Source organism: Fusarium vanettenii (genome assembly GCF_000151355.1).
Source record: "Fusarium vanettenii 77-13-4 chromosome 4 genomic scaffold NECHAsca_3_chr4_2_0, whole genome shotgun sequence".
In the NCBI taxonomy this organism is placed as follows: domain Eukaryota; kingdom Fungi; phylum Ascomycota; class Sordariomycetes; order Hypocreales; family Nectriaceae; genus Fusarium; species Fusarium vanettenii.
The window spans coordinates 2,171,748-2,188,372 of NW_003315879.1; the positions used below are offsets into that span (position 1 = coordinate 2,171,748).

General features: G+C 53.4%; 4 protein-coding genes across 4 annotated transcripts; 1 reads left to right on the plus strand and 3 right to left on the minus strand.

Annotated features, from left to right (window-relative positions):
- Window position 1: 1 nt before the first annotated feature.
- On the minus strand, window positions 2-1,216 carry NECHADRAFT_79199 (uncharacterized protein; the record flags this gene model as incomplete). Its single annotated transcript, XM_003052184.1, has 3 exons — window positions 2-78; window positions 133-1,008; window positions 1,060-1,216. 3 exons carry the CDS (start codon window positions 1,214-1,216, stop codon window positions 2-4), a joined length of 1,110 nt encoding a protein of 369 aa, XP_003052230.1.
- Window positions 1,217-7,488: 6,272 nt separating this feature from the next.
- NECHADRAFT_79200 (uncharacterized protein) lies at window positions 7,489-8,486 on the minus strand (the record flags this gene model as incomplete). The annotated part of the gene is made up of 4 exons (XM_003052185.1): window positions 7,489-7,631; window positions 7,701-8,027; window positions 8,064-8,349; window positions 8,451-8,486. The coding sequence occupies 4 exons, from the start codon at window positions 8,484-8,486 to the stop codon at window positions 7,489-7,491; spliced, it is 792 nt and encodes a 263-aa protein (XP_003052231.1).
- A 3,442-nt stretch (window positions 8,487-11,928) lies between these two features.
- On the plus strand, window positions 11,929-13,202 carry NECHADRAFT_92811 (uncharacterized protein; the record flags this gene model as incomplete). The annotated part of the gene is made up of 3 exons (XM_003051735.1): window positions 11,929-11,964; window positions 12,056-12,179; window positions 12,283-13,202. 3 exons carry the CDS (start codon window positions 11,929-11,931, stop codon window positions 13,200-13,202), a joined length of 1,080 nt encoding a protein of 359 aa, XP_003051781.1.
- Window positions 13,203-13,254: 52 nt separating this feature from the next.
- NECHADRAFT_68517 (uncharacterized protein) lies at window positions 13,255-16,201 on the minus strand. Its single transcript, XM_003052186.1, has 2 exons — window positions 15,222-16,201; window positions 13,255-15,179 (listed from the first exon to the last, which is right to left on the minus strand). The coding sequence occupies exons 1-2, from the start codon at window positions 15,654-15,656 to the stop codon at window positions 13,602-13,604; spliced, it is 2,013 nt and encodes a 670-aa protein (XP_003052232.1). The 5' UTR covers window positions 15,657-16,201; the 3' UTR covers window positions 13,255-13,601.
- Window positions 16,202-16,625: the final 424 nt, after the last annotated feature.

Sequence of the window (16,625 nt, forward strand, 5' to 3'; positions counted from 1 at the left end):
CCTACAGCTTCAATCGTCGCTGCTCCTTTCTTCGTCTTCGCTCGCGACGTTCTCGGTATTGCAAGGCTCTCTTAGCAGCTAAGCTAGTGGTCAGCATCACTTGTTGCAATCATGGAACACAAAAGGACTTACCCCAGTCTCGGGCCTTGATCTTCAGCTCTGGGTCGACCCAGGCGTAATTCACTGCCCGCTCGGGGTACCGCTGGGCAAGCCCGAGCGGCTCCATGGGCTTGTCTTGGCTATCACGCTCCCGGCACTTGATGCTGACGTGACGAGGCTCAAGGTCGTCCTCGTTATCGAAGCAGAGCCAGCCGTCCTGATCCCAAATCGGTATGCGCAGATTCATGCGGTAGTACCACGCCTGAAGGCCCTGGACGGTGCGCTCGGGGGTGCGGCCAAATCGTGCGGCGAACTCTTGCTTGATGCGCTGCCACTTCATCTTCTTATCGTGCCAAGCGTAAATAATGAAGTCTCCTTCCTCGGTCGTGTACTTCTGGTTGATGTGTCTGTTCTCACCCTCAGGCGGTGGGCTCGGGTAACAGTCCATGCCTGTTTGTCTCTGCAGAGGTTGGTTCCATGCAACTGGAGCACCGCCAACGTTTCCGTGAGGGTTGCTGTAGCTGCTGTAGAGACCGTAGTTGTTCTGTGGTGACTGTCGGGCGTGGTCAACGGCCAGGGTGTACTGATCAAGGCTAGTGATGGTTCCTCGACGAGAAGAAGCATAGCCATCGGAGGCCGAGTCCTCTGAAGGGAAGTCTCTGAAGGACCATGATGGCTCAGATAGATTGAGAGACTTCAGGGGCTGCAGAACGGTAGGATTGCCAGGCAGCCCAGACAGTGGGGATGGAGGAGTCCAGGAGCTAACTGGGCCATGCTTTTGAATAAGAGCCTCTACGCCCTCGTCGAATTCCCCTAGACTAGGGAGTCTCACGGGGGAGTCATCACGAGGGGAGTTGAGACGACGGGGTTCCGCAAAGGCCGCGACCTCTTGCGGCTCGGAGTAGATGCCTATAGTTGTTGTTGGATGAAAGAACTTCTCATGTGTTGTGAAGGACTTACCCTCAATCTTGACTCTGGGGCTTCCAGAGTCTGATCCTGGTGGAGTTTGCAATTGCATCGGTCGCTGAGAAGAGACATTGGCTGTGACATCTCCACTGGAGCTCCCTCCGGATTTCGAGGGAGCCCCGACGACATCGAGGAAAGGCTGAATGTTCATATTGACGATGGGCGTTCAATAAGCAGGCGGTGCAACGAAAGTAATGCAATGGGGCTTTGTTATGATCCAGAGTTGTTTGTTATGATTCAGGCGGAAATGCGATGCCTCTTGAAGAATTCCCTGAAAAGTCGAGGAGGAACAGGTCGAGATCCTCGGGGTTGGGCAGAGTAGTTCTGTAAGGGCAAAGGCTCTTCCAAACTAGTCACGCCTCGATAGACCAAACTCAGGCAAGGGGCGAAGGGAGAGCCAAGGGTTTAATAAATAAGGAAGGGAGGGTTTGAGCGGAGAATATTCAAAACTGCGGGCACCTTGTCGAAATATAACATTCAGAGGGAGGGGTCCTTGCTCTCTTGTACTCAGCTGCGAATGGGCCGAGACTCGATATCTTTGCAGGGTCAAAGGAAATCTGATCGACTTTGCTAATGCAACCTTTTTCTTCTTCTTCCGTCCGGTACCTGAATCATCGATGATAAGCCGTCCTCATCAAAGGAAGACGGGCCAGGTGATTGTCTCGACTTGCCAAAGAGGTCTGTGTGTCACCCCTGCTCGATACGAAATAGACGCTACCAACAGTCAAGCTCGCAGTTAGGTAGGTAGAGCGCCCCCCTCGAGGGGGAACACCCTCCCCGCCTGCTCGAGCCTCCACCATTGAGGGGACCCAGGTGGGTTTGTTTCGACGTGCAGATATCAGGTAGGACTGTACAGTACCTGTGGGCACCAGAGACAGCTCCGTAAGTTACTGCAAGTTCAGGGTGCCGCCCCTCCGCCAGACTCTTTTGTCAACGCTTGCCAGTGCTCTCCCGCGACGGGATGATCGACTTGCTTTGCCATGGCTTTGCCTGCAGGTTGACCCATCTGTCATCCTTGGTGGAGCACTGGTAGTCGCGTACTGTAGTGTATGTATGATGCATCCAAGACAACGGCAAGACGTAGGAGCAGCACGTCCAGATCCCGTCCCCAGAAGCCGGTACACCCGATGCGAGCAACTCTCCTTGGTGCTACTACACCTGGACTAAACTCATACCGTCAACCCTAACTTGCACAGAAAACTGAGGATGAGGCAAGAGAGGAAACCAGCGTAGAGCGAAGGAGTTGACGCTCGACCCCCGTAGCCTCAAGCCGGAGAGAGGGACCCGCATAGCCTGTAAGCAAGGGGAAGATAGTTAAGCGGAGGCCCCATCCCTAGGTCAGGGCACACAAGCGAGCCTCACTGTATAATACTGTGCTTTATAGAGCATACTAAGCCCTCGCACTGAAGAATTCAGTCACACAGCCCCTCTCATGTTCAACAATCAGCCTGTCTGGCAGCCCGGTCGAAGTTGTGAGTTGCTGAAGGCAACCACTGTGGACGATATGCCCCCATCTCAGCCACCCTTGTCCATCTCCTCAATTGGAGTGCCGCGTCAGATTGGCCCAGCCGTCTCCATTTGACGCACATCAGATCGAACTTGCACTGTCCGGGGCCAACCCTGTTTTTCAGATCCCAGCCAGATCTTGCTCGATTGGCCCGAGATGGGTGCGAGGGGCGTCGGGCCAGGGTTGAAGGGCCGGGGTTGCCACTGCACTGGGGCGTCCAGGTCTGGCCAATCCAGCGTCACTTGACTGCCATGAGCCGGCTCCCTCGAACAAACTTTGTTTGCCCCAATAGCTCAAACTTGTTGGGTTGTGATGAATGATTGTGTGACATGAACCGTCCTGCTGGGATAGGCTTTGACCGGCTGCTTTTCTGATCAAACCCGGGCGATATTTGCGAAGAGTCCGTGATGCCTCTTGGCTTCAGAAGGGGAAAGTTGATTGAACAAATTGGGTGCACGTTTGCTGATAACTTGCGACTCTCCATGGCACAGACAGTGCCCTATGTGCCTGGTTCTCAAACGGCAATCTAAATTGACAGCCGCCACACAGCAACGGGTTCAATCTGTCCAGTGGGGACAATGTCGTCGGAACTAGACGAGCGTATGGCCATAGCGGAGGACCTGAATGACTCTGTGGGGCAATAGTTCGGTTCAGTTGTTTCGTCAGCTTTCAGAAGCAATAGCTTCTTGCCTTTTCATTTTTCACAAATTGCAGGGGCATTTGCCTGCCACAACGATGAAGGAGAGGCCAAGGGTAAGCGTGCGCTACCAAACGGCGCTGGACATGGGTATGGGTAGTTGACGACATTGGCCAGACAAGGGGGAGGAGGCGGAGTGAGAATAGCATGAAAAGGTATTGGGGGGCCAGAATCTGACAGGTATTGTCTTGGAGGTCTTGCTCCGCCTAAGCGCAGACGGCTCATGAGCAGCGAACTATGGCTACGCAGTCCGCCCAGAGGCCTCGACAAGTCACTTTGTCCTAGTAGACGAGTGACGGCTAAGTCTGCGTGTCTTGATGATGATGCAGGGTCGTCGTCTCGGCTCCAACTTTGGAGGGGGCGCGACCGTAGCGCCTGGAGAGAGGAAATCCGGGCTGGGGAGTGCCATTGTTGACAGGACAAGCCAGGGGTCGGTCTTCGTCGCTGAGGTATCTCTAGCCCATGTGTGTCTCTGTGCCGGTCTTCATCGCGGCGATAGCTCACATCCTAACGCACAGGGAGCCTTGTTGACGGTCCATATCAGGTATGATAATGGGCCAGCGGAAGTGGCTTTCCTAGGATTGTTCAGCCAAAGGTCGATGGACAGTCAATGCGAAATCACAATCACAATTTAATGCGTGCAGCTGGCGGCGGGCGAGAGCAGGAATGGCCACTTACATGCTGTTGCAACATGTACAAGCGCGTAATCGTGCCCGGAGCACCGTCATGGCATCGTAGCATGGAGAGAATGCTGGAAACAGCGTGGTCTAGCAATTGCAAGCCGTGGGGACATGCAGCCGAGCGTCATAGGCTTCTCACATTGACGACCGTGGGCGACTTAGACCCGTGTCACCAACACAGACGACATTGCTTTTGCCTATCCTTGGCTGAAGGGACGCGGATGAATGCACGTTGGGCCACGCCGCCACACTCTGCCAACCCCAATTCGGTAGACGGTGCAGAACGGCGCTGGTGCTTGCGGGTGCTGTTGAGTGGTGGTCAGCGGCTTAAGTTGAGAGGTGACGGTTGCGTGGCAGGGGCAGCGAATCGATGAGTCAGGTACTGGGGGTCGCCAGCTCAGGCTCGGTGACCGCTGTTTGATGAATCGTCAACAGTCGCAAGAATGGCAGAAGATGAAGTTGGCGTGTTGAAAACGTGAAGCGTCTTTTCGACTCGACTCCAGTCAGGGAGGCTCTGTGCTTTGCAGCCTGAGGCACAACTGTCAATCTATCTAACCCAAGGGAGGTACGATCCATTCCATCCATTCCACGATATGACTTTCCAAACCTAAAGGAAGGTCCTGCTCGACAAGAACCTGCCATACAATGGGAATGGAAGCCCTCTCCAATTTCCAACTTGGAAGGAGCCAATGCTTACTTCCTCAAAACCAAAAGCACATGACTGAAGCGCCGGCGTCTGTCGCGCTAGTTGTGACCGTTGGCTGGGTGGTCCATCCTCCTTTTCAACTCCGAAGCTCTTCGGTCGCCACACATCGCATCAGTCAGAACTACACCACTCCGTCCCGGGCTGTCAGGATTGCTTTTTCGACAGCTAAGAAGCGGAACGTGAGAGAAAAAAAACTGCCGCTGTCTTTCTTTTTCCTACGATCCTGCCCCCTCGTCCCCCGCCATCCACAACTTTCGTCCTCCACCCCCCGCCTCTCCGATTCCTCTCCGCCCCTAGCATCACCCACCTTCCACGTATAGTCGCCATGACTGGCGCTACTCACGGACACTTGTGATCCTCATCCCCGAGCCGAAATCTGCTGCGGAACAGAGGTTCATGATACTAATCAAACATGACTCGGTCGACCCTCCCCGCCTCCAGCTCTTGAGCCCCTCTAGTCATCTTTGGTCGATTTTGTCATTCCCCCACATGTTCAAAGTGCGTTAGCATCGCCCACTCCTCGGACCGGGTTGGCGGTTGACACGGGCCGTTCGGTCTTTGCAGCAGTCATGTTGCCTCATTCGTCTATCGTCTACTGTCTAACTGATCGCTGGAGGCAGTGGGGAGAGGCGGCCCAGGAAACGAGCTACTGGTAACCTCGAGCAGCTGTCAGCCATTGTTAGGCAGACACCTGTCTTGGTTGGAATCACGCGCCTGGGACTCTTCCGCTAGACAGTCTGGCTTGTGTCCAAGACCGATGCTCCGTAATGCCGGGGTGCATTATCTTGCCTCAAACGCTGTCCTTTCAGTGGGCGCTCTTGTGGTGCCAGCCAGTGGGAGCAAGATTAGCAAACCTCATACGCCATCTTGCACCCAAGGCTTTGAGGCGTTGCATAACCACCAGCAACTTACACCAGATATTCTCCGGAAAGCCTACTTCTGCCTTGCCCGTGTTACTATGGTCGGATCCGATGCAGCCCTATTGGTTTCAAAAGGGGAACAAGGCGTTCATCCCGTCTGCTCAGCCCGAGTCTTTGCGTTGGTGGCATTTCAAGGATCCTTGATCCTTTGTCATCGGCCGAACGACACGACAGTCTCTTCTTGTCGCCATGGTTGGACAGGGAGGAATACCGAAAATACTCCATATTGTGCTCAGGCCAATCATTTCTTTCAGACCAGATACCTCCTACCATCTAGTGCCGACAACCCTGGCCTTTCAGCAGGAACGGCACATAGCGAGGTGAGTTTTTATCGAATTTATCACTTCTCAACTTACGAATTGATGACAGAGTCTACCAGCCGAGGATAACAGGTTTTGGTTCGGCTATACGTCAGGGCCCCTGTATCCCTTGTCAACTCGAGGGAGATGAATGGTCAATGGCTATTCGGTTAAGCCAAATCGTACAGTAGCTCGTTGACGGACGCTATCTCGGTTGAGTTCCCGCCGCTATGTATCACATCCGGCTCGGCCATAGACAGGGGTCATAGATCGACGGCGATCCCACTACCTTTTACAGACGCAAAGACTTTTTAGTGCCAAGGGTCCCGATCCGGTTGAAGCCCTTGTCCGGCTGGACAACCATGAGCACCCAAGAAGAGAGAACCCCTTGTCCATCATGGCCTCATTTTTCGACGATCATCGCATGTTCGTGTCAACAGGATCGGCAACGCAGCAGCACATGGGCATTGCCATGCGCATGGGCTAGAGGGGGACCCTACTTACTGGTCTCGTCTCCTATTCAAAGACCCGAAACATCTCTCAAACTGGCAAGTCCGTGTCACAGAACCCTGCCTCAGCTTTTGCATGTTATCACCACCTGTTCCGGATCCCAGGCAAGCGAAGACGTATAAGGCAATGCACAGATGGACGGGCTTAGCCTGCATCAACTCGACTGCACCTTGGACGGGTCTTTTTTTAGTCGCATATCGGCTGCTCACGCTTGCCTGCCGTGCCCTCCACATCAAAGAAAGGCAAGGCGGATGCCACCAGCCAACAGATACCGGACGTCTGTCAGTGATATCTGATAGCAGTGGCTGGTTGACACCTGGCACCTCGGGACTTGGGCATGTCCCGTGACCGAGGACTCGACGGCAATGTTTGCTTTTTATTCCCATGGCCCCCGTAGATCAAGGTTCGAGCACCTCAACCGCTCATGTCAGCGCCACACAATCGGCAGCAACGCTCACCCTGGTGTCCAGCCCTGTTTCATCTGAGCCCGATGTCCGGGTCTGAGGGTGGCGATTGCCATCTCACCAAGCCTCAGGGGCAGATCGGGAACGGCGTCGACGGTATGAACCATGGCGCGAGCGGTAGGAAAGAAATCGGTCCTAGTCGGATATGAATCTGATTCCTGATATACTACCAATCTCAATGCCATCCTTCCTCTGGACGCCAGGGTCTGTCTGTGCGCCAGACAGTGTCTAGGGTCTATAGTACTGATGCACAGCCTTCATGGCCCGTCTTCGGTCCCTCAGGCTCTTGCACGCCCACGGTTGCGAGTCAGAGGCACTTGTGGGCTCCCTCTCCCTGGTGCCTCGGACACCAGGCGTCAGGTTGTTTCGAATCACAAGCACAGTACCTCGAGCCGGGTTGTTGGGCAGAGCCTCCAATTCTCCACCGTCATCCGGAGCCTCCACTCTTATCCTCTGGGTCTCACCAGCGGACGGCACGCGTCTCGTTCCGGAGTCACTCTAGAGTTTAGAACCTGCTTCGGCTTGGGACAGCGACCCCGTTCCTGGAAACGATTCGTCGCCCGAGAACCTCCTGATTCTGGCGTCAGCACGGGCCGAGATTGACGTGATACAAGTGGATGGCGGTGAAAAGCAAGCAGGTCTACCGTCTGGAGACCATGTAGATGGATGGGCCAACTAACCATCCTCGCTCCTCTCCAGAGGTCAGGAAGCTGCAGTCGCTGTCCAGCTCGCACTGCCATGCTCCCACGGTCTGGGCCTCGCTTATTAGTGTCCCGCGTTCGCCTGCGGTGCCATATTTGTCAAGATTCTGCTGCTGCTGCCAAGTTTGGGTCACTTGACCAGAAAACTTACCAGGACCGGCCATGTTCGTCTGCGTACTTCGCCTGCGGTAGACGCTCAGCCCGCAGGTGAAGGCTTGGAAATCCTCCGTCTCGACGGTGTCGGGGATGTTACCCGACAGAACGCGGCCCAGGGCGATGATTACGGCTGCATGTGTGCATATTAAGGCGGCGCGCTTTCCCTCCCGATCACATTGGTCGATGATGGCTTGCACGGCCGCTGCAACTCGCCCGTACAGGTCCTGGATCGTTTCACCTCTTCTCGACGGGGTCAAGGCGGACACGTAGTTCTCATCGTAAGCTGGAAACAGCGCCTTGAGTCGGTCGGCGGGAGCTGGCACTGGGTGGTCAAAGGGCGCTGCCCCAAAGAACTCACATAGTCCATACTCTGGGCGGATTCTGGTGGCGGCAGTGTCGAGTTTGCCTCCGGATTGCTGTCTCTTGAGCTCCACAAAGGGATTGATTGTCTGCAAGCACCTGTAGTAGGGGCTAGAGTACACGACGTCGATGGGAGGATCAAGTGTCATCAGATGCTGGCCCATCTCCTTGGCCTGTGATACTCCATGCGACGTCAAGGGAGGGTCTGCGGGAATGCCTGTGGGTGACCGTATGAAGGCGGAATAAACGCCAGTCAGAGGGTCGACACTCCAGCCTGATCGAAACTGAAATTTGGGGTTGATTTGTTAACATGGGCCAAAGTAACAACACCATGGTCGCCTCGTAGGGTCGTCTAGACCGGGATACGCCTTGGTTCGTGACTTACCCCGTGGCGGGTGACATATATGACCTCGAGGGACATGATGATACTACTATCAATGCGCAAGTTAAGAATCGGTGGCTCTATGTTACCATTGCTGTTGTTGTTGAGATGTCGGTCATGGGGGGTCCATGATGATTGGTGTTGACCGACGCAAGATCTGGTGGACCTCGGGATCTCGGTGTGAGCCACATGACGGCGTGGGGAGAAGCCTCGGCCCCACCTACCGGAAATCGGTCTTGAACTTACTATCCCTCATGACCAATCAAAAATTGGAAACAGAGAACCTAACCTCGCGGATCGAACCCTAGCCCCGTCGTGGTCACTTTCGCCATCAATAAGTTTCAGAGCTGGCGCCCTTGCAGGTCGTTGCAAGCTGATTGCCTGCCGCTGTTGCGAGCCCCTGAACTGCCTTTGCAAACCGTAGCGAGCTGCCGTTGAAACTTGCCTTTACGAGCCGCTGTAAACTACCTTATGACTCAAGGGAATCTCTCGGCTATGAACCTCAGGCATCAAAATCGGCTTCGCTAACCTCTGGCAACGGGCTGCTATTAGTAACTTGCCTATATTTACCTTCTATCAATATGGTAGCGTCTTAGAGAACGAAGGGTGGTAGTATAGGGATGTAAAGTCAATATCATGTAGGTTAGGACTCATGTGGCTCGATTGTGGGCATATAAGCTAAAGAGTAACCCTCGCCTATCTCGCATGTTCTCCAGAAGCACGATATTACGGGCGAGAAACTCTCCGGGGCATTGATGTTGAGGTGTCTCTGACCGAGTTACTCGCGGAGATGTTGAAGGTCCCGACTTTGGAAGACATACTCAGTCTTGGTTGGTGACGCCCTGCCAACTTCATTACCAGTCGACCCAAGCTTCTTGATTCCATCGTTCGATCATCGTCGACTTGTTCATTTCATGTCAGGTAGGTCGTGTCTAGTCGTAATTAGCCGGATATTAGGGAGAGGCTGGGCAAGGCGAAGCAGATGGTAAGGCTACACTTGAGTTGGACGAGGACTCGATCTCAGCTACTGTCCACGTATAACAAGATTGACGAGTTGACAGAACCCAGTGTTTACTATGGAATTTAGGAACCTTTCCACAGTCTGTTTAAGCACCCAAGTCGTGAAGCTGCATTAGGCTTTTCGCAGCCTGGAGTGAAAGCGGCAACCCAAACAGAAGTGAAAAGCCACCATCCACAGGAATATCTTCAAGGTCGGCCAAGCGCAGAATTACGAGTTGCCTCTCTTCTCTCGGGGTTAAATGGATCCCCGTCTTTTTGTCCTGTTGGCAGATAAATACGTGTTGAAAGCCGCCTTGTCCTCGTCTTTTTGAGTTCCCTTTCAACATTGCCTACCTACCTCCTTGAACAAACCACCAACTACAACAAACCAATTCTTTTATATCTTTAACTACCCCCATTTCCAAATTATCTTACAATGCTCATCCTTTCTCATGGTCGTGGACGAGGTGGCCGTCGTGGCGGAAAGACCCGTGCCTCTCTCACGCTCGACATTGAGGAACAGCAATCCACACAGGTTTTGCGACCTTGTCAAATCATATGGCAGTCGATGTCAGTTGGTCTATGGAGGAACTTATCGACACTGTTATCGATGGTATTTCCGAAATCAACGCGGTCCTGAATAACGAGGACCTCGTCAGTGTCATGTGAGCATTGCGTCTACCTTTCATGGGCTGTTCATATTACATGACAAGGTTGGCTAACTACTGTAATCAGAGACTTTGCCGAATCCCAACGGACCATCTTTGGATATCTGAAACGATGGAAAGTTGACTGGGATAACTTGAGGGACACGTTGGAAACCGATGTACAGGACTCTAACCGCGGAATTGAAACTGCTCTATGGGACGCAATTGGGTATGTCCTCGACACGACTCCACGTAACAGGGCGTACAGCCGGTACAAGCCTGAAATTGTCATCTTTACCGATGGCTATGACAATTGTTCGACAGAGCACGACATCCAGAGCATCCAAGAGACCCTCCGGCATCCGGGCATTTCTCACGTTCACATCACCATCATCGATGCGTCTGAGTGCGGCAATTCCCAGCTTAGAAGAATTTGCGGACGGATTGAGCATTGCTCGTATGTGCCAGTCGAGGCTTCGGATGAGGCCGTTGAGCGTGCTTTTGTCGATGTCGTTGCAGCCGTCAAAAGACGTCTTACCATCTCGGTCGATCTATCAGGTGACACGATAAACGCACTGGCAACTACATTCAATCAGCTGGCCATTGAACCCGCGGCGCTGCCTTCTACAGAAGGTGGAGGTGGAAGAGGCCGTGGACGTGGGCGTGGTCGCGGTCGTGGCGGACATGGGCGTGGGCGACGAGGACGTGGATCTGGCTAACTGGAAGCTGTCCAGGTTGTCTCTTGGGAAGCGGTTCGCCCAGGGTCAGCATCATGACCTGGCTGTCATAAAGAGGCGAGATAGAATGCAGGGAACGTGGGAGTCCAACACGTAACGGCATATCTGGATCGCCCCTGAAATCCTGTCCTGCTGCATCTGTGTGTAGATAGATGAGAAAATGCTGAGCCTTGATACGCTGTTTGAGCCATTAGAATGAATTTTGGCAAATAGAATGTTGATTATTTAACGACGTGTTGTTAATAGCGTTATAACGAGAGCTAATAGCTGGTAGTTGTCGTGCTGCTGGGCTTGTTCCTGTAGTCTAAAGCCAGCCTGGCCCAGAACCCTATCACCAGCGTAGGTGCCGGCAGTATTAAGGTTGACAGCTCATGAGTTAGCGCCGAGGTGAACAGCTGAAGAATAAACATTGGTCAAGGTCGCAGCCGTCAGAGAGATCATGGCGGTAACAGTTATCTATACCCAACCAAGGGCTGTCTGAGGGGAAATCGACAGTCTAGTTGGTGCAGCCAAGCTTGGTTGTAAGAGGCCATGGCCAAGCAGATGCAGAAGTCTCGCGTCCAATCTATCACAGTGCTTGCCGAGCAGCGCAGGGCCATTGTCTAATTCGCTGTCTCACAAGCCACTGCCTATTCATATCCGCCCATGGTTGCTCCCAAAATCATTCAGAATAACCTCACTCTACAATGGCCGGCAAAGTATTTAAAACTTTTTTAGTGCCTCGCGGTAAAGACCTATCACTGCCTATTATTATAGTTACTCTTTTATAAGCTATGAAAGCCAGGTTATATATCCAATCTCGTATTAAATGAAGGACTTCTCCCAAGCGAGGATCAAAGAAAGGAGCTCTAACACTCGAAAATAAGGACTGCGCAATGACATCGAAAAACACGACATATTAAAGACTTACCAAGTTGGATCATCATTTATGGTAGACAAAATACACATCCAACTCCCACTTCCCACAGAGCATTAGCACATCATCATTATCGTCCCAATATTTGTCGAATCCAGGGTAGCTCAACATGGAATTACCCCATTAGGCAACTACTCGACGCAAGTGGACCCAGTGGCTGACATCAGCCATAAGCCACCATAATGGCTGACGAGAGCCTTCGCGATGCCCTCTCCCAAGTTTCCTCCTATTATTCTCCTGAGCCAAGGATTTCGGGCCCGACAATTTCAACTGAAAGAGATGGAGCAAACACGTTCTGGCGATTCACAGTCCCCTACGGAGGCGGATGCGAACCATGACACGCAAAGTAGGCCATCGGCCGTGAAGAAAAAGGTTGTGAGGCGAGATCCTGCAAAGAGACGGTTGCAGAATCGTCTAGCGCAAAAGACATACAGTGAGTTTTTTTTCACCCCTGAGGAAGAGACGGGTGACTGGTTTTTTATATGTGGTGGGTTCGAAGTGTTGCGGGCTCTGGTGGCTGACATGATCCATCTCAGGGGAAAAGCAGAGGAAACGCATCCAGGAACTGGAGCGTCGTGCCGGAGAACCGGGCTTCGAGGCACATGCAGGTCCTCTTCCCGGGCCCAGTGATACCCAAATGGTAGTTAGGGCCGCTGCAGAGCCGACGACGAATGCAGGAACCCTCAATGCTGAGACTGTCAACCCCTCGCAGCTCCAGGCTGGCAGTGGGACCTCAACCTCACAGTCAACAGAAGATATCTGGGGCCAAGATCTTCTCTCAGCCACTCTTGATCAATGGCTCAGCGAAAACCCCATAGGAGTTGACGAGAACCAGTATTCCATGGTATACTTCAACTGCGGATGCCCTATCCTTCACATCCCTAATCACTCATCCCACATCCTCCTCCCTGTCATCCCAGACCCCTACATGAACACGTTACGCATCGACATCATCTGTGTCGTCAGTGCCATGCTGCAAAACTGTCTCCAGCTTGGCATCACACACGCCATGTACTGCTCCGACGACGCCATATCGCCCTTTTACAGGCCTCACACCGACGCGGAGCCTGGCGAAGGCGCCGTGGTTTCAGCGGTGCAGCGTGGATTTCGTGCTCTGCATTTTGACCTAAGACCCACGCACAAGCAGATCGTGATAGAGCACCATCCGTTTCTCGACGTGATCCCGTTCAAAGAGATCAGGGACAACATCATTGATAACATGGACACCATGGACGAGGATGAGTTCTTCCACGATTCGTTGAATCACCTGACGTGTTGGGGGAGTATTGCAGGGGCGCATACTGGATCTCCGTGGGATGCTCGAAGCTGGGAAGCGACCGAGATGTTCTTGCAGAAGTGGTCGCACATTGTGGGAGGCGAAGACGGCGAGTTGACGAGGAATTCGCGGTGGTGGAGGTCTCTCAGGGGTGAGAGGGTGGTGACCGAGGTCATGTAAGATGGAAAGTGTCTTTGAGAAAGACAACCAGTATGTTGAGATGCCGAAATGGCTCGTAGATATCCAGCTTAGAATTGCTCTCATGTAGTTGACCGTCTATACAAAGATGCAGAATGACCATCGTTGAGTGTGATGAAACCCTTGAGCTACATCTGCGCCGATATCATGCTATGAATGCCAAACAGTATGGAAATCACCCAGAAACACATATACCTTGTTCTACCTTGACGCCGCCCACTGAAAAACTCCAGTAGATCCAAGTGCTTGCCTATCCCAAATTGAACACCACCTTGTTGACCTGAATATCGGGGGAAAAAAGCCCATCCATGTACGTTTGTTGTGTGTCAAATCCGCATTCCATGCAGTTTCTGGCCTTGTTATATAAGTCATATCGGAAGCTCACATGACAGAGCATGATCCGAGTGTGCGAGCCCTCCGGCGACCCGTAGGACCCAAGCCCCCGTCTTCCTCGTCCATATGGAGGGCTTGGGCCTCCCGGGCTCGACGCCTGCGTCTCCGGTAGCCCGCACCTGTCATGCCCGCTTCCTCGGTAGCCTGCATGTAATCTGCCCATCTCCTCTCTAAGCGGCCTGCGGCTGCAAGATCACCCCGCAGAACCCGCTTCTGGTGCTCATCAACCGTCATCTGCCAGCCGTAGAAACACTTCAATCCAATCACCTCAGTCGGGTAGCTCACTCTGCCGCTCTGACCTGCGACAGGCTTGACTTGAGTGTTTCTGAAGAGAACTTCTCGAACACCCGCCCATGTCACATTCTGACAGTCATAGACTACCATCTGGAGAGTGAGGTCCGGTCGTGTTCCTGCTTTCATTGATCGTTCAGAGCGTTTCATAACCATGGATGCTGCCTCTGCGAGGACGAGGTTGCTAATCCTGGTATTGTCCAAGTCGACACTCCTGAGTTTCGTGCAACGTTCCATAACCGGTAACATACCCGTATCACCAAGATTCTCACAGTAGCTTAGGGACAGGTGCTCCAGTGAGTCAGCACATGGCGCCTTGGCTAGATGTTCAGACAAGATTGAGTTTGTGAGATTCTCAAGGTCTTCGAGCTCAAGGTGCGTTAGCCTAGGCGTCGAAGCCAGAATGGACTCGAGGGCATCGTCGTTCAACAGCTTGCAGCCAGAGAGCTGCAGACCCTCGAGATCTGGCACAAGGTGACCCAAGGCTTTTACACCTGCGTCTGTGAGACGAGCACAACGGCTGAGATCCAAGTGGCGAAGCTTTCGAGGAGGAACAATTGGCTGATCGGTCAGAATATCAATCTCCGGCTCAACACCGTGCATCATGACTTGGAGAGCTTCATCGGTGAGCTCCGCGCAGCCGCTCAGAACCAGTCTCTCCAGGTTGTTGGTCTTGAAAATGGCCTTTGCAGCAGCCAAATTGTCGAAACCTCCGACTTCGCCGGCACGGAGATCCCTCAGCTTTGGGCAAGCTTCAACCACTGTCTTGACGCCTCGAGCGTCCACTCTGCCACACCATGAAATGTTGAAAACCTCGAGTTGGGGGCAAGATTCGGCAATAATCTTGCAAGAGGTATTGGAAACTGCCGTCAGTCCAGTCAAGTTGAGACTGACCAGCTTCTCGTTGCTTCGCAGCAAGCTGTGAAGCGTATTCTTTTGAAAGTTCTGGCAACCTTCCAGGGTTGCATTCATGAGGTTCTTGCACGCCTTGACAATAACTTCAGTGCGCTTGTAGTGCTCAACCTGCACACAACCTCGCAGGTTCAGGTCCTTGATGAAAGGTCCCGCGGCGACAATTATCTTGGCCAATGATTCGGCTGGGACTTCTCGGTAGAACTCGGAGGCATCAAGAGATGTCCACAGCTGGCCATCGAAACAGGCCTTGTAGAACGACCTCGAAACTCGAGAGGTTCGTACCAGCTCCTTCGGTCTGAAGAAGGAGAAGATGTGAATTTGGAGCTCGTAAGGCATCCTCTCCCAGAAATGGAAGGGTGGCTTCTGGATCGGCTTAATGCCGGGGCGGACGTCTTGCTTCACCCTGAGATCAGACGGGAGCGGCACGGTGCCTGGAGTTGTGGCCGGGGTGCCATTGTCGACCTTCCGGATTCCCAATTGACTCTCGATGCTCTCAAACGGAAACTCCCCGGAAGAATGGGCATAAAATGTCGACGCGTTGGAAACCCCCAGTGGCAATGTTTGTGGGGTTGGAGATCGGACGCTGTGGGGGGTCTGAGGTGGGCCAACAGCGGCGAGACTAACACACGAGAGTGTGCTTCGTGTGCTGTAGGGGCTCCCAACAGACCTCGAGCGACGCAAGTTGGTCAGTGAAGGTGATGAAGATATCCGTTGAATCCGTCGGAGCAGCCGGTGACGGTTCTTCTCCTTGATCGGCATGTCCGGCGCTGGCGGAGTGGATACGCCTTCTGGGGCCGGCGTCGCGGAGCCGGATGACGCTATCTCGTGTACGTCCATGGTGTTTGAGGTTGCTGACAACCAAGACCAAAGCAAGAAAATAAGTCCAAAAAGAGAAAGAAACGATGCGTTTCCTGCGCTGACAAGCCTTCAAGGCAAAAAAGAGCAAATGCCGCCACTGATAATTGTACTCGTCGGTCGAGCGAGGCCGGTCGGTCGGGAGGTGGCTGGTGCGTTCCTCGGTCACTGTTGGGACGGACGCTGTTCTATCTCATCGCTAGCGAAGGACGTCGACGGAGGATTGCCAGGTGGTTCGCGGAGGTTAAGTTTGGGTACAAAAAGTGACAGGACACCGACGATGGGGAAACGCAAACAATAAAAAGAATGAAACTGTCGTGAAAGGGAGAAGGATAAAAAAAAGTCGAGCTCGATGTCTCTTGGAGGGGGGACTCGAGATCAGCAGACGACGGGGTGATGGTGGTGGGGGAGTGGTCAGCGGGGCCGTTGTGGTACTTGAGGATGAGGCGTCAGATCTTCCAGGAGAGACAGGAGGAGATGATGGGCGTTCAGTCGAGGTGCGCGTAAAAGGCACATGCCCATGGGAGGACCAACATGACCGTGATCACCGGAACGAGAGAGGGATGGAGAAGGAGGAGGAGGAGGAAGATGAAGAACAAGACGAGAGCCTTTTTTTTTTTCCTGCTGGAAACCGCGCCCCCGGAACACACCCGTACCTACTTGACTTTCCACTCACCACCTACCGAGCCCGAGTCCGAGTTAGCAGCAGAGCCTAGATGGATGCATGGCGTGGGAGGGGGAGGACCCTGCTTCTCGGCCTCACACGCTAATCCCCACCGTCTAGGTTCTTATCGTGCTGCAGCGGCGGCGGGGTCGGCTACTGTACGGGCTGTACGGGCACAGCTCCGGCTGTAGCGAGTTCATCCGTCCAGTCCATCAATGGATCCATGGATAACTGGGAATCCGATGGGGTGGATGGCGTCGACTCTATTGATAACAGCCTTGGTAGCG

Bases quoted from the DNA above. Each gene is read 5' to 3' on its own strand.
- NECHADRAFT_68517 (XM_003052186.1), bottom strand. From the start codon at position 15,656: ATGGACGTACACGAGATAGCGTCATCCGGCTCCGCGACGCCGGCCCCA. The intron at 15,180-15,221 runs GTGAAGCAAGAC...CCGATCCAGAAG, and splicing joins CGCTCCCGTCTGATCTCAGG to CCACCCTTCCATTTCTGGGA.